At 26.3% G+C, this 18,160-nt stretch overlaps 1 protein-coding gene across 1 annotated transcript in view; it reads right to left on the reverse strand.

The window, feature by feature from the left end:
- LOC100211062 (sphingosine-1-phosphate phosphatase 2) overlaps nt 1–12,900 on the reverse strand; it is an 18,654-nt gene extending 5,754 nt beyond the window's left edge. Inside the window, exons 1-2 of the mRNA XM_065805728.1 lie at nt 12,272–12,900; nt 1,111–1,200 (exon numbers count right to left, since the gene is read on the reverse strand). Coding sequence (XP_065661800.1) covers nt 1,111–1,200; nt 12,272–12,733 — 552 coding nt within the window. The 5' untranslated portion in view covers nt 12,734–12,900. The remainder of the gene's footprint in view (nt 1–1,110; nt 1,201–12,271) is intronic.
- Nucleotides 12,901–18,160: the final 5,260 nt, after the last annotated feature.

Raw genomic sequence — 18,160 nt, forward strand, 5'->3', positions numbered from 1 at the left:
AAAAAAAATTCTTTATCCCTTAGTTTATTCTTATTTAAATTTCTAAAAACTTACAACTTTGATTCATAAGTCATAATAAATTAATGAAATTAAGATACAAACTAAATTACTAAAAGATTATTTAAAAGCCAGTTTGAGATTACTTGTGCAATAATTTGTCATAAACATAAATGGTAACATAAAATCAAAAGATTTATAAAACATATAGTTATCATTTCGTATTTAATGATTCAATATAAAAAATAATACTATAAAATTATTTCATCTTATCACTTTTTGTGAGTAGCTCTATCTCTATTTCAACAATTATAATATATTTTTAAACCTTTAATATTAGCATTCATTTTATAATACTTTTAAAGGGAAAAAATGGGCAAGAATTTGACAATTTCTTTCCGGATGCAAAATTTGAAAGGTACATGGTCACCTTAACTTAAGAATCAGAAGCTAATTAAAGATAATCCTGATAGAAAACCAAGATAACAGACTTTATTTATTTTGGTTAGGAGTAAACAAGTCAGGGTCTGTTAGGATTATCTTGAAAATCAAAATAATTCTAAAAGACTTTACTAAATTTTATTTTTAGTAAACAGATTTGTTATTAATTTAAAAAAATACATTATTTCATTTATAATATTATCAAATAGTAATCTCAAAAATAATAGTTTTTTAATTATAAATTTTAATTGATGTCAAACACAATACAGTGATGCTAGGTTTGGAATTTAGACTTTTTAACATCATATTATTCTAGATTTCTACATCAATTGGTTTTCATATTCAATTCCAAGAAAGTGAGGTTATAGACATTCAGTTAGATAAAATTATACTTTCTGTAAGAAAGTATAACTTTAAGTAAGAAAAAAATTATACTTTCTGTTTTTAGTTTTTATATAATAAACTGTGATTATTAAAATAGTTTACAATCTATGAAAATACTTAAAACTTAAAATTTGTTAAAATATTAAAAATAATAAAAACTTTTCTCAATATTTTTTGTTTACAAAAAAAACAACCATTTAATTTAATTTATTTAAAAACCATTTTGAAAACTATGAGTAATAAAATAAAATAACAATCTCTTTGAAACCAACTAAAATAATGACTTACATGAAAACTGTGCATTCCACGGTAAACCCTACTAAAGCACACAAGACCTGTCCATAAAATATGAAACAAAATTCCATAAACCAAGTCATACTAAAACAAAAAGAATATCTTTAAAACAAATCATCAAAAAAAAAAAGAAAAAAAGAATCTTACCAGATTACCAAACAAGCAACAAGTTATAAATGCAAAAGATTAACATTAAAAATATTTTGAATCTTTTAACTGTTTTTAATTCTGCTTTAACAATCTCTTTAAAAATACAGTTTAAAAAATACTTATAAATAAAGTAATCATGCAAAAAACATCATAAAACCAATAAAAACAGTTTAGAATAAAGTGTGTCCAAGAATTAAAACCTTTATTAATTTGAACTTGTTTCTCCATAAATGATCTTGATTGGGTAATACTTTTGAAACAAACAAAAAAGAGTTGTCTAAGTTGTTGACTCAGAGGAAATAAATGTGTAAAAAAAGCTTACACAATAAAGCATATAATTCAAAAAAGTAAAGATGTTGGTTGAGTAAACCAGGTAAAATGCCTATTAGTGAAAAAAATGTAGAAAACCTAGATCAAGAATTTTTAAATTTTCAAAAATAGTAACTCTATTTTGTAAAAAAACCATCAAAAAACTGTAAAAAACTAAACTTTTTTTAAAATATTAAAAACAATAGTTTTTATGCAATTAAATCTAAAGTAATAATATTTATACAAATTATATGTAATATATATTAGGGGGTCGATTTTACTACCACATATTGTGTAATGTAGCAGTAGTTGAAATAAAATTACTCACAAAATTTGAGAGATTTTTAATGCTTGCAGATTTGATTTTTAAGTTTTTTGAGGCCAAAAAATGCCTCAAAAAGTGCTATACGCAGAGTATAATTACCAAATTAATTATTAACTTAAAGTTAATAATTAATTTGGTAACTGTTTAAAGACTTTAAAGCAAAAATTTTATGCTTAAACATTTTAAATTTTAAATTTTATGCTTAAATTATTATTAAAAATTTACTTACAAATATCAAAATAAGTATTAATTTCACAACTTAAAACATTTTGATTAGGGATATATTTTTAAGTAAAATATTATTAAATGAATTAAAAAATATCATCATAAGAATGGGAACAATGTTCTTTTGTAATATATGTTTTACGCATCTTTCTGCTTAGTAATTTGGTTAAAACGTCGATTTTCATATCCATAAACATATTGGGATGCATATTGATTGTCGAATAAGAGAATAAGAAATAATGTCACAAATGAATTTAATGAATAAAATGAATTTAATGAATGTGACAAAAAATAAAAAATGTTGCAAAGGAGTTTAATGAATAGTTTCAAGAACAAAAAAATGGAATAGTGTTACAAATGAATTGAATGAATAGTGAAAAAAATAGAAAAAAGGAATAAAGCTTAATGAATGTCTTAAAGGAGTTTAATGAATAGTAAAAAAAATTAAAAAATAATTATTATAAATGTGTGTTTAGATTTGAGTAGATTAGATTCTGTTTCAGTATGACATTTCCGATGTCATACTGAAACAGCCTGCTGCCTATAAGATAGTTGGTGTATGTACTACACCAACTATTTTATAGCCTGCTGCCGCAAAGGAGTGCCGCTATATCAACTGAGGGCTTGGGGTTTGGTAGCAATCTTTTCTTTCATTATTCTTTGTTGTTTTTTTTGTTTTTGTAAAAGCTGTATGCTACAAAGATAAACAAAACAAGTAAGCAATTAATGAAATTAACTATTTGCGACACTATTCTGTTTTAACTATTTGCGACACTATTCCTTTTTTTTGTTTTTGACACTATTCATTAAATTCATTTGCAATACTATTCCTTTTTTTTTTGCAATATTAGGCCTTTTAAATATATTTGACACTATTCTGGAGTTCATTTTTGACTATTCCTGTCACCAAATTGATGCTAATTATCACATGTTTTTAAAAAAACATCTTAACTATAAAAACATACATTTGCTTTAGAGTCAGTATTGTTTGAAAACCAAAATTTTGTATTTTGTTGTCATATCTTTTACCATGGCATAAAGAATATTTTCAGGTCTTAAACATAGTGCGCTGTTTTTATTGTTTTGCTTTACAATAAGTTTAATATCATCAAAAGGGAGACTCTTTATTCAAGCAATAGTAAAAAAAACTATGCATGGAGAGTTGGAAATTTAAAGTTTTTTTTTTTAACCATGCTGGAGCATAAACTTTAACAACAAAGTAGACAAGTTTTTTTAAAGACACACATGCTTCTTTTTTTTCTAGTATTTAAATAGAGAAGGCAAATAGTTAAAGTTAACTACTTTGCATGGTTTAGGGGTCCAATTTTATAAGCAGCTCATTTTCCAGAAACTTTACCATAGCCTATACCTGTACAATATTCAAATAATAGTCTTTGATCGCAACTAAGATCTATTAGCATTTCTTCTGGAATACAACCATCTACTAATGGATTTTCAATACGATCAAACAAAATTGGATTTATATCTTGAATATTTGCAGCACATTTTTTACCAAGTAGTCCACTGAAGCTTCTTGATCCAGTTGTGCACTATCAAGTTTTTTAAAAAGAGCTCTTAATGGAAGTTCGTTTTGATGCAGTGCACAACCTAAAAGGTAAAGTTTTCTCTTTAACAACTTTTCTTATAATTCTAAAGCAAGCCTTGGGAGTTTAACTGGTTGCTATTCACTTTAATTGTAAAAAAAGTTTTGAAAAAAAAAAGTTTTCTTTTTGATTTACAAAAAATATTCAATTCAATTAAAAAAATTTACCTCTTGTATTAGATGAACCGCTTGAATTTACATTTGGTATAAGAGATTCTGTTTTGTCAGCTACCACATGAGATAATTGTTGTCAATCTTTATCAACCCTTGTGCTTTTCTTAACAGCTATATATCAATGGATGAAAGTTGATATGCACTCTTTGGACTGATTAGTTTCCTCTGGTCACGAAGATAAGCTCTGTCTTCAAGAGTTACTTTAGTATTTGGAGGGTATAGGCATATAATATGTTCTTCAATGCAATTTTCTTTATTACAAGATACTTTTCTGTCACTACAAGGATAGACATCTAATGAACAGAAATACGCAGAAATATTGAAGAGCTTGTTCAAGTTAGAATTGGCGCTTGCTTTGCCATGTTTGCAATTAATATTTTTAACGAGTACAAGAAGATCTTTAACTTTTCTATTAATAGATTTGTCAATTATAGGAGGTAATCTTGGATTTATTGTAGCAGCAACAACCAAAAATATTTTTGGTTAACTGCTGAACTGCTGAATTACTGATATAATATCTGCAGTTGGATTCATGCGAATAAGGTAGTAGTAGTACTGAAAAACATGTCTGAAAGTGCTTGGATTCGTTAACACAGGGTTCCCCACTTCATTTCGACATTGTATCATTCAATTTCGACATTATGTCAGTGCATTTCAATATCTATTTCAATTTTGCATTTGATTTAGACTGTTTTGCATTCAATTTTGACAGTGCTAAGAATACTTTAATATACAAATAAAACAATTTATTGATTCTTCCTAAACTCATGAAGATAATATAACTTTTTAGTTTGTATGCAAACTAAAATTTAAACGAAAAATTATTACATATAAAGTATTGTTACATATAACTGCAAATATTCTTATTAAAAATAAAAAAAACAAAAGTAAGTTTATTCATCAATAATTGATTCTCTTCTTGAACACAGAATTATATAACTGAGCACGTGCCCAAAATAATTATTACAGTTTGTGCTAGAAATATTTAATGCACTGTTTTGTATATTTTTAAGTAGTTCCTCTTAAGTTCTAGACAAACATCATCAGATAAACTGTTTCCATTCAGAAAACATATTTTCAATAGGATTTAAAAATGGAAGAATATAAGGGGAAAAACATCAAAGAATGCCCAGCACGTACTATTTCATCTTGAACAACAGCAGCCTTATGAAAACGAGCATTGTCTAAAATAAAGATAGCTCCAACAACTTTATTAACAGCTAATTGTTCTAATACCAGACGAATAAAATACAAAAAGCTTTCTGTATTAAATGCTCTTGTTTGTACTTTATATATCAAATTTCCATTTTTGTTCATTACACAACAGACGGAAATAACTCTTGACCGTATATTGGCCATTGTTTGCATGGTCCTTTTTCCAGCTATATAATGTCCTCTTCTAATTCGCATTGAAAGACTAAATCCTACTTCATCAATAAAAAATATTTTATTGTCATTCATAGAAGACAATATATTCTTCATAAGTAGCTCTTTCATCAATAACATCTTCAGAATTTCTACTTTTTGGAATATTGTGAACACATTTTAAGTATAATTGAAACTATCAATGCATCTTGCTATAGTAGAATGACTAACTGAAATAGATTTTTGTTTAAAAAGTATTTGTTTAATTTCCTTAAGAGTTATTCCATAATTATCAATCCAACTTTTGATTAGTACCTTGGATTTTTCTGTTAATTTTTTATTTCTAGAACCACCTTTTAATTGGCGTTCTATCGGCGAACCATTTTTTATTTTTTTAATAACTGAATAAATTGTAGTTTGTTAAACTCCATAAATATTTGCAATTTCTGATAGTGAATTTCCATTTAAATAAGATTTGATTACCCGTAAATGGTTCTCATTGTTGATTGTTTGATTTGGATCACTGTTTATAAATATTGAAAATGATATTTAAACTTTTACTATGAACTCTGATTGTATTAAAGAGACAAATATTTTGGATAAAAAAAATATTTTTGTTTTCTAGATAAAAAATTATGACATTAAATTATAGTTTGATGAAAATTTGTAATTGTTGGAATATTTTCTAAAATGTGGATATTTTTTATTTGGTAATTAAAAATAATTAATCTGGTCAATAAAAGTAATGAATATCGCAATTAAAAACAATTATTATGGTAACTTGAAATAATTAATATCCACATAATTTATTTTACATATATATTTTATTTACATATACATATTCCACAAAAATTATTATATACATATTCCACAAAAATTATTTTTGAAACCACATTCATGATTAAAGTATCCAGTTAAAATATTTTAGAATTAAAAAAAAAGCTAAATTAATTATTTTATTGTCCTAATTAAATACAACCCATTATTATTTAACAAAATTTTTTATCATAAATATGAAAGATTTTATTTAAAATATAGTGTTTTTAAAATAGTCAAAATGTGATGCAACAGTATCAAAATTGAATGCAACAGTGTCAAAATGTAGTGATACAATGTCAAAATTGAATGATAAAATGTTGAAACGAGGTGAAAAATCCTGTAATAGCTCATGAGGGTCATTACAATACTTTTTTCACACTTCATTTGTATAATAGAAGTAACCTTGACTTTTGGCATTTTTGTGAAGCTTACTGGTTCATATGTACACAATGTATTAGAGTATATATTTTATTGAAATGGATCATTTTTTTGAAAAGTTTCATTTCTTTTAATATAGTTTATTTTAATCTACTTCAGAAATTGCAAAAGAAAATTCATTCAAAGACAACTACATAAAAATACTACTCATAAAAGCAAAAATTGAAATATTCATATGATTTTGCTTTTTTTTGATAATATTAGGAACTCATTTTATGTTCAAGGGTCTTGGGGACCCCTAAAAATATTTTTTATTTAAAAATTTTTCAAACCAGTGTATTTTTATCATTTAGAACACATCAAGAGGGTGGTAGCATATATTTTTCAAAAATGTAGACACCCTAATATATATATATATATATATATATATATATATATATATATATATATATATATATATATATATATATATGTATGTATATATGTATATATCTATATATATATATATATATATATATATATATATATATATATATATATATATATATATATATATATATATATATATATATATATATATATATATATATATATATATATATATTTCTGTAGTTTAATATCTTTGAAATTAAACAACTCTGTGTTTATAGACAACAAAGTTAAGTACACTTTATTATATATATATAAATATATATATATATATATATATATATATATATATATATATATATATATATATATATATATATATATACACATATGTATATGTATATTATGTTAGTGTATTTACAAATAGAGTGCTCAATGTTCTTAAAGAACAGAGAAATAATAAATTAGTAAAAAACACTTATCTAACTTTTTATATATATATCTTTATATATATATATATATATTTTTATATATTTTTATCTAACTTTATATATATATATATATATATATATATATATATATATATATATATATATATATATATATATATATATATATATATATATATATATATATATATATTTCTGTAGTTTAATATCTTTGAAATTAAACAACTCTGTGTTTATAGACGACAAAGTTAAATACACTTTATTATATATATATATATATATATATATATATATATATATATATATATATATATATATATATATATATATATATATATATATATATATATATATATATATATATATATATATATATGTAAATTATGTTAGTGTATTTACAAATAGAGTGCTCAATGTTCTTAAAGAACAGAGAAATAATAAATTAGTAAAAAACACTTATCTAACTTTTTTCTTCAATTTTAAGTTTCACCACTGCTGGATCATCAGGAAGAGTTACTAAATCTCAAAAAAAAATTCAATTTATAGAAAATAATATTTTACATGAAGTTATAAAGTATTATAACTAAAAATAAAAATAAAAAACAATTTTTAATTACTATATTTTTTGTTATTTTGTGAGGAAACAATACACTTGTAAATTACATTTTTCGAAAGGCATTTTCCATTTAGAGGGCAATCTATTTTTTGTTTACAATTACAATAATCAGTGTTTTTTTCTTTTATAGTTGTGGCCTTTTATAATTCTTTCTAAACTTTTTGTACAACTATAACTTACTTTAATGGTATTTCTGTTAAAAATCTTATGTAATTTATTAGAGGGAGGAAAATGTTTGTCTACTAAATTTAGAAAAATTTTACTTATATTTGAGACATTTTTGCTGTACCGGGGGTTAAACAAAATTATGTTTCTATTTCTATTACGCTTTTTTGCATTTTCTTTTCAAATTTTAGCTCGAAATTTTGAAAGCCAATTTTTTCAAGGGCATCTTCATAAACGCGTTTAGAGGAGTTAAAAATATTTTCATTAGAGGAGTTTTAGTTTAGCCTATTGTTAATTGAAATTGGAATTTGTTTTAGAATTTGAGGGAGATGGTTCGAATTCACATTAATATACAATAATTTGTCATTAGGCTTTTTGTAGGGTTTATAGGAACTTTCTGAGAGGTTAATGTGACATCAAGAAAATTCACTATTTTTAAATCTATGTTTATTTCAATTTGGAAGCCAATGTTTTTAAAAACTTTAATAATATCTTTTCTAATTAAATCGAGTTGTGGCCCTGAATTTTAATGCATTATTATTAAGCCGTCGTAGCGATAAAGACCTAATTGATTAATTTAGATAATTTTAGCTAGGGTATTTAAAATATATAAACCTACAAATTCGCAAATTTCTGCTCCGTCGCAACTTCCCATTGTTACATCAAAGCATTCATGCATGGTTTTTTTCTTCCACGTTTCTTTATTAAAATAGAGTAAAGTTTTTCTGCAATGCTTAATTATATGGGTAGTGTCCTCAGTAATTTCTAAATAGGATTTTACGAATTCTATTGTTTTATCTAAAATTTCTGCTGTAATTGAGGGGTAAAAATCAATAATATCAAATTGTATAAATGTGCATTCATTTTTATTGTTAATTTTAGAAAACCAATCTATGACATCTGTGGTATTTTTCCACTGATGTAAACCTAATTTTTTACGAATATATTTATTAATTTTGTCTAGTTTTATTTTACTAACGTGCCCTAGTTCACTTTTTGAAGGAAATAGCAGCCTACAAGGGAGTTTATTTTGAAAACTTGGTTTGTGATCTTTTAGTGAAACAAACCCCTTGCGCTCGTGCAACGGATTCAATACTCACATCTAAATTCATTTTTTTAGCAATGTTTTGAGCTTCTAAATTAATGGCAATTTTCAAGTTTTTTGGTGCTTTTTCATAATTATTAGAAATATTATCGCGCAGTATTTTTTGATGAGTTTCTGGGTTAATTTGGTAAATATTGCTTGTTTTGTCAGCAAAAACTAAAATATTAGGGTTCAATTTTATATTATTAATGTCGAGTTTTAATTCTTTTTGGAATTCATTATTTATGTTTTGAAATTTTATAGTTTTAATTAAGTGTAATAAAAAGTAAGAAATAAAAAGCCTAATGACGAATTATTGTATATTAATGTGAATTCGAACCATCCCCCTCAAATTCTGAAACAAATTCCAGTTTCAATTAACAATAGGCTAAACTGAAACTCTTCTAATGAAAATATTTTTAACTCTTCTAGACGCGTTTATGAAATGCCCTTAAAAAAAGTGGCTAACAAAATTTAGAGCTAAAATTTGAAAAGAAAATTGCAAAAAAGCGTAATAGAAATAGAAACATAATTTGGTTCAACCTGTACAGCAAAAATGTTTCAACAAATATAGGTAAAGTTTTTCTAAAATTAGTAGACAAACATTTTCCTTCCTCTAATAAATTACATAAGATTTTTAACAGAAATACCATTAAAGTAAGTTATAGTTGTACAAAACATTTAGAAAGAATTATTAAAGGCCACAACTACTCGTTAATTAATAAAAATGAACATATAAAAGAAAAAAACACTGATTATTGTAATTGTAAACAAAAAATAGATTGCCCTCTAAATGGAAAATGTCTTTCGAAAAATGTAATTTACAAGTGTATTGTTTCCTCACAAAATAACCCTGATAAACAATATATTGGCTTAACCGAGGGGGAATGGAAAAAACGTTATGCCAACCACAAACAATCGCTCAAACACAAAAAATATTCAAAAGAAACTATGCTGTCAAAATATATTTAGGAAAAAATAAAAAATTTTAATTTACAATGGTCTATACTAAAATCTGCCCCTGCCTATAATAACATTTCTAAAAAATGTATGCTATGTTTGCAAGAAACATTTGAAATAATTACTCATTTAAATCAGGAAAATTTATTAAATAAAAAATCTAAATTAATTTCTAAATGTAGGCACAAAAATAAATACCTCTTAAAAAATTATAAAAACAAATGACCAAATTAAATTATCCCCATTCCAAAGAAAATTATTTCATAATTACTTTCTGTAACTTCCTGTTAACCAAAAAAATATAGTAATTAAAAATATTTTTTTATTTTTATTTTTAGTTATAATACTTTATAATTTTCTGTAAAATATTATTTTCTATAAATTGAATTTTTTTTTGAGATTTAGTAACTTTTCCTGATGATCCAGCAATGGTGAAACTTAAAGTTGAAGAAAAAAGTTAGATAAGTGTTTTTTATTAATTTATTATTTCTCTGCTCTTTAAGGACATTAAGCACTCTATTTGTAAATACACTAACATAATTTACACACACACACACACACACACACACACACACACACACACACACACACACACACACACACACACACACACACACACACACACACACACACACATATATATATATATATACATATACATATACACATATATATATATATATATATATATATATATATATGTATATATATATATATATATATATATATATATGTATATATATATATATATATATATATATATATATATATATATATATATATATATATACATATACACATATATATATATATATATATATATGTATATATATATATATATATATATATATATATATATATATATATATATATATATAATAAAGTGTACTTAACTTTGTCGTCTATAAACACAAAGAGTTGTTTAATATCAAAGATATCAAACTACAGAAACATATATATATATATATATATATATATATATATATATATATATATATATATATATATATATATATATATATATATATATATATATATATATATATGTATATATATATATATATAGAAAACTCTTATATGCTGTCAGAAAGTTTTTTACGTATTTTGTTGACAAAAAGTAAAAATTAAAACGCAAGACCGGAATTTTTTTTATTAATTGATCGACTGCCTGCCCCAACCAAACCCTCAGTGGATGTAACAGCACTCCGTTGCGAGTCAGGCTATTTGTCAGTCGATATAGCAGCACTCCATTGCGAGTCAGGCTATTTGTCAGTCGATGAAGCAGCACTTTGTTGCGAGTCAGGCTATAAGATAGTCGATGTAGCAACATTCCGCGCATGATTTACAATTAAAAAAATTAAAATAAAAACATTTTATTAAAAAAAATAAAAATAAAAACATTGTTTATATTGTAAAAAACATTCAGAATGTTTTGAAAACATTCAGAATGTTTTTAAAAACATTCTGGTCAATTAAATTTGCGTTTTTGCGGTTTTTTTAAAAATGATTAATTCGTAATTAAATTAATGGTTTTTACTTTCTGACAACATGCAAATGTTGAATGAAAGTCAAAAGTAATTAAAAGTGACGTATTTGTTGGCATAAGAATAATTTTTTTCCTTCCATACTCCCAAATGCAACAAACTATAGAACTATATATATATATATATATATATATATATATATATATATATATATATATATATATATATATATATATATATATATATATATATTAGCTTATAGATAATTCAGGTCACAAGATATTATAAACTCTGTAGCCTACTTTTTTGCTAAAAAATTTTCTATAAATAGATAACAATTGATATTATAAACTAGTATTATTTATGGACTGAAACAGATCTGCTATTACTAATAGCAGTTCTGTTTCAGGCCAGAAAGAATACTTATATTATTAGTGTGTAAAAATTTCAAATTATTTAAATATTAGATTGTATTTATTTATATAATATTTATTTATATTATATTTGTTTACGTAATAGTATCAGGCTAACATACATATATATGTATATGTATGTATATATATATATATATATACATATATATATATATATATATATATATATATATATATATATATATATATATATATATATATATATATATATATATATATATATATATATATATATATAAATAATACCTGAAAACGCCCATAACTAAAATAGATCAAAGAAAATGGAATGACTACACCAGCGATTGCATGTGTTGATGGCATACCATACTCGCTTTCATAAATTTTTTCAAGACGTATTACAGGAGGTGACTCAGGTCTAGGCCAACAAAGTATATCCTTTATTCCTTGACCAGCATACATACAGAATACCCATAATAATATTAATCTTCTGCATATATATTCATCAATATTCCACGATACAAATGGTAAAAATGTAATATAGAAAGCTTCATTTCCTAATTCAGACCCGATTTGAAACAATTTATGCACCAAAGGATTGTAATCATAAGTATCTTCGTCGGATGTTTTAGATATCAATTTTTTCTCTTTATTGTCATGGTTTTCTAAATTTAAAGCATCGTTTATGTTAGACTTTCTAGCTAAACCACAATACTTCTGAAACCAAACTACTTGATCAATACTTCCCATCTGGTTTACAATTTGAAGTAAAGAAGCTAAATAGATACAAGAATATAGATCATAAGTTAACTGTTATTATATAACAAAAAGAGAGAAAGAGAGCTGACAATCGTAGGTGCAGTATTTGAATGGCAAGGTGATTACCGTGGTGATAGAATAAACGTCATTTTGAAGCCATAAAAAAAATATTATTTTAAAAATTGATTGCGGGAATGTTTTTTCTAAAGCTATTTTAATTACCAATAATTAATTGCATCAGAATTATTTTATCATTTTCATTTAATCGCGGATAGTAGTTTACCTAAAATAAAGCTACTGATGTTGTCAGCAAGAATGATAGAAAACAAAAAGAGTTTAGATCATTTTCAAAGAATTTTTTTATTTTAAATTTTTAAATAAAGTTGACTCCCGAGAAAACCAGAGTTTTCAAAAGTCAAAGAAAATAAATAGGGTTTGGAATATTTTAAAGGACATACATTAGATTGACTTATTTGAGTCATGATGGATTTGAGTAATTAAGAGATTTTAATGAAACAGTGCTAGAGAAAGTTCAACGAGAATTTAAAAACAATATAACTATCCGGAAGTTACACTTTATTCTCGATAACTCGGAAGTAACACTTCTGATAACCTATACACCTAATATAGTAAATATGACTACTCTTTTTAAAAATAAGCTATACCTATAACTCTGAAATAATTGACGCGCAAGTAACATACAAGTGACGTACACCTGACGAACAAGTATTTGTGCAGAGAAACAAGTTGAACAAAATTAAAAGTCACTTACCTGTAGTTTTTATTGTATATTATTCTGACTTTTTCATAGATTTATGTTTTCATAGAAACGAATTATTTTAAGGTCCACGAGGTTACACATTGTTATTTAATCGTTTTAAACCGAATTCGAATATGTAAACAAAAATTTAAGATGTTAAATAATATAAATTACAAATTTAGTGTAATCTGTTAACTTGATAAACTCAAAATAGAGTATAATTTTGTCCATCAATACAGAAGATAAAATAGTAATCGTAGAGGGTAAGTATTTATAACATATAGACATATAAATAACCTCTAAGTAAATGCTGTAAATTAAAACACTAACTGTCTAAGCAACTAACACAAAATTTGGAGTAGTTGTTTAATTAAAAAAGGTAACTACATTTTTATAAAGTGGCTGATCTTGTTAATAAAAAGGGTTGAACAACATTTGTGTACATTTTTGCAGTTTTTAATTTTGCACCTTCAGATATCCATAGGTCGTATAATAATAATCAGCTTTTTAAAAGCTAAGAGATGAGGTCTTGCCAAAACGGATAAGGGTGTTTTTATGTTGCAGTTTATTTTCCAACAATTTGATGCAAAATAATCTAAGGAAGAAACCCAGCAATACTTGCTTTTGTGGATTTGCAGTGGACCTATATAGGTATTTTTTAGCAGTTCCGCTAAAAAGGTCTTGCTCATAGATCCACTGAAAACCCGCTACAACTTGTTTGCTGGGAATGTTCAAATTATTCAAAACTATTTGCAGATTATGGTATTTTTCGTTCAATGAAGGCAAAATAGTCAATATAATAATTTTGTGTACACTTGAATCTTCGAAATCCTTAAACTCATATCCGTCACACTTTCAAAATTTGTTTAGGATTTTATTAATTTCTAACTCGAGTTTTAGGGTTACTGATAGAGTAACTGTAAGGAATTCCTGCCCTCCATTAACAGCTAATTTGTTATCAACATCATTTGTTTCTTGATGTCTGTGATATAGCATCATTGCAACAAGCTCTTCAACGTCATTAAAATACACCATAGAACTATCTTTCTCTACCAACTATAAATACATAAAAATCAAAATAAATGATACAGATTGCATTCTAGTTATCTAAAAAAATGTTAGGTAATTGTAGATTACTTACTTCTTTGTTTTCATTTCCTCCTAATAGTAATGGGAATTTATCACCATTGAATAATTTTCCAATCAGCTTGTTGTTCTCAGTCAGTTAAATATGGAAACCAGAATTCCACACTTTTCCGTCCTCCTTTACTTTTCAGAAAGTGTGCAACTTCAATCAAATTGCACTCACTAAGAATTCATTATAAAGTTATTTAAAAATTTACTTTAAACTCATAAGTAAATTATTAAAACAAAAATTTGAAGCACCAAAACCTTACCTGGTGTGTAGTTTTAGTTGATGTTTGTTCAGTTTATCCAAAGAAAAGTCTTTCCAACGGAGACAACAAGTTGCTTTGAACCAAACGCTTTCAAAGCTAAAGTGTTTCCTGAATCATTTGTGTTAAAATCTTTGATAGAGCTAGACAGAACTTTTCCTTGCTAGTAGGTAATATAGATCTTACAATGGCCGTCAAGCTCTTAAGTCTTTCTAACTTCTTACAGGGATGTGGAATACCTTGTGACACTTGAATATTGCAATCAGAACAAATTTACAGGTTTATTGGAAACGTATTTGACGCTTTTATAAACAGGTTTTCCCGAAACCCATTCTTAAGGGCTAAGTTAACTATAATTGTAAACATTTTTTCGATTATCTTTAACGATAGGGATACTAAACTGCTTTTGTAAAATGTTAAATAAAATGTATGAATATAAAGAAATTTAATTTATTTCTTAATCTAAAACATCTTTTTTTCAATTCTAACGCTGCTGTAAAAACCTAATTTATACTAAACTAAAGTTTTTTAAAAAAACTAGAAAATAAACTATGAAACTTCCTAAAGCAACGGAATCTTCTATTGTTTTTTTTTAGAGATAGGCCGATTCCAAAAAATACCGATTCCGATTCCGATTCTCAATTGCGATTTCAATTCTTTACCGATTCTTTTGTGATTTTTTTTAGTTAATTTAATACTTACACAGACTTTATATTTAATTTAGTTAATTTAACTTACACAGACTTTAAAAATAAAAACATTGAAATCAGTTCTATGTACAGTTGAAAAAGGGCTTATAACACCGAGGCTCTAGGGAGCACTCCCTCCCCACTCCTTCTTATCGAAAACTTTTTTTTTAAGAAATTGACCACGAAAATGAGGTTTTTTTTACAAAATAAGGTAGTGTGCAATCCCCCCACCCCCACCCCCATACTCTAAAAACCGTGTTGGTCTTGTGAAATAATAGCACCTTAACTAATATCATATAAATAAATAACAAATAATATACAGAATGTTGTATAATCTTGTTATTAATAAGAAACAAATGATATAGTCATAAGTAATGGATAGTGATCAGATAGACAGAATGTTGTATTTTCAGTACTTACATAAGTCACTACCATTAGTACTGATAGTATAGAAAAGACAGATTTTTGTTCAAAAACACGAGCATTTGCACTCGTTCCGTCGTTTTCCGGTCGCAGATAAGCCCCGCAGTACTAAATAACCGCTCCGAAAACAATGTACATAGAGGCGTCCCTAAATATTTCTGTGCTAGTTTTTTTATATTAAGAAATTTGGATTTCCTTCAGTAATCAAACACGTCTTCTTGATTTGCGAGTAGAGATTCCATCAAGTACACTGCTACATCGTCTGACATGTGCAATACGCAGTATGTATCTAAAATATTTTCAAAAAAATTAATTTTTTTCATATTTTTCACCTCCCTAAGGCTGAGGGACCATTTCAATCGAAGAGGCTACTCATTTTTTTTAAAATTATTTTGTGTTCTTAATTGTGGTATAAGCCCTGTCTCAATTCTTTAAATCCGAAACACGGACCTTGACGAACAAGGTCGCTACGCGGAAAAATATAGTCAAATATTTTGCATTATTTAAAGTACAAAAATAATATAGAAGCACATACAATACTTACTACAGAATTTGTGTTGATTATTTGGTTATATAATGACCAGACAGCACCTGGAGCAGGTATGGTTTGTTTTTGATTTTCAGCAACTTTAATTTCTAGACCTTCGTTTATTTCCAGTCCATTCAATTCACCGATAAATAAAGTAACAGCTTTCTCAGCCCTCGTTCTGTTCCTAAAGTGACATGTTAACTGCATTTATTATTGGGATAACTTCTGATGTGATTACTTTCGACGAACTTGCAGTAAGCGTGACGTCTTCAAAAACTTTTAAAGCAGCAACGAGAGAAACCAGACTGTCCCATTCTTCGGTTGACAATTCTTCGTTTTGTTGAGCAGCTTTTAGGAAATGTGGCGTTACCAACAGAATCGCATCTTTTTGTTCAATTAAACGGTTTAGCATGTGGAAGGTGCTTTTTCATCTAGTTGGCTCAGCTTGAATGATGCTGTGTTTAGGAAATCCCAAAATCACCTGAGATTGTCTCAAAAGTTTGTAAAATTTAACTTAATGTTTAAAGTGTCCAACTATTCTTCTAAATGTAGCAGTTAGTAAAGAAATGCGTTCATTATCGAGACAGCCATCTTTTACAACCAAGGGAAGTGTGTGAGCAAGACAAGGAATGTTTGAAAACTTCCCTACTTCCATAGTAGAAACAATATTTCTGGCGTTATCTTTTACTTCATTGAGTTTCTCAAGTAGTCCCCAACACTCAAGTGATTCATTCATAAATTTAACAAGATTATCTCCAGAGTGGGACTCTTAAGCAAAAAATACCACGTCAAGACAAATGTGAATTTGTTTCATATCTTCTGTGAGGAAATGTGCTGTTAGGCTCACGTAATCAACATTAGCTGTGGAGATCCACATGTCGGTAGTTTTTCTAACATGATCAGCTTTCTTTGCCAAGAAACAAATTTTACTTGATACCTTCTGATAAATGTTAGGAATTTCAATAGTCGAGAAATATTTTCTGCTTAGTATTGCGTACCTTAGCTCCAAAAACTGCAGTAACCTTTTGAAACAATGATTTTCTACTATACTAACAGGTTGGTTATCTGTGCATACCATTTCTGCAATAAGCGTTGTAATTTTTATTGCATTCAGATCTGTAGATGTGAAAGGCCTGGTCTTTGCAAACACTTGGTGTATTGTCCTTTGTTTAGGAGATAAAGATCTAGGCTTCATTTTTACAGAACTAAGTGTAGAAGAAGAGCTTCTAGTATTGATCTTCGCACCCTCAGACTTAGACCCGAGACTTGTAAATACAAATGTGAGCGTAGTAGATTGAGGTTCCCTTGGCATGGTCGGAGGAGTATCACAAACAGGGTTAGGACTGGATTTAGAAGATGGTTCTGCAGTAGAGCTATCCGCACATATATCGATAATACTAGCTTTATCCTGTTTCTGATTTTTGATATAATGGCAGAATTTCTTAGTCATACACAACATCTAACATGCTAAAGCATTTAAATACTTTAGCATGTTAGATGTTGTGTATGACTGAGAAGTTCTGCCACCACCCCTGGATATGACTGTTTTGCAAAAGCTGCATATTGCAGAGTTAGTGTCATTTAAATCGATCGCAAAATAATACCTCGCTTTTCTTACGTTTT

The sequence above is a fragment of the Hydra vulgaris genome, chromosome 09, assembly GCF_038396675.1.
Source record: "Hydra vulgaris chromosome 09, alternate assembly HydraT2T_AEP".
Classification (NCBI taxonomy): domain Eukaryota; kingdom Metazoa; phylum Cnidaria; class Hydrozoa; order Anthoathecata; family Hydridae; genus Hydra; species Hydra vulgaris.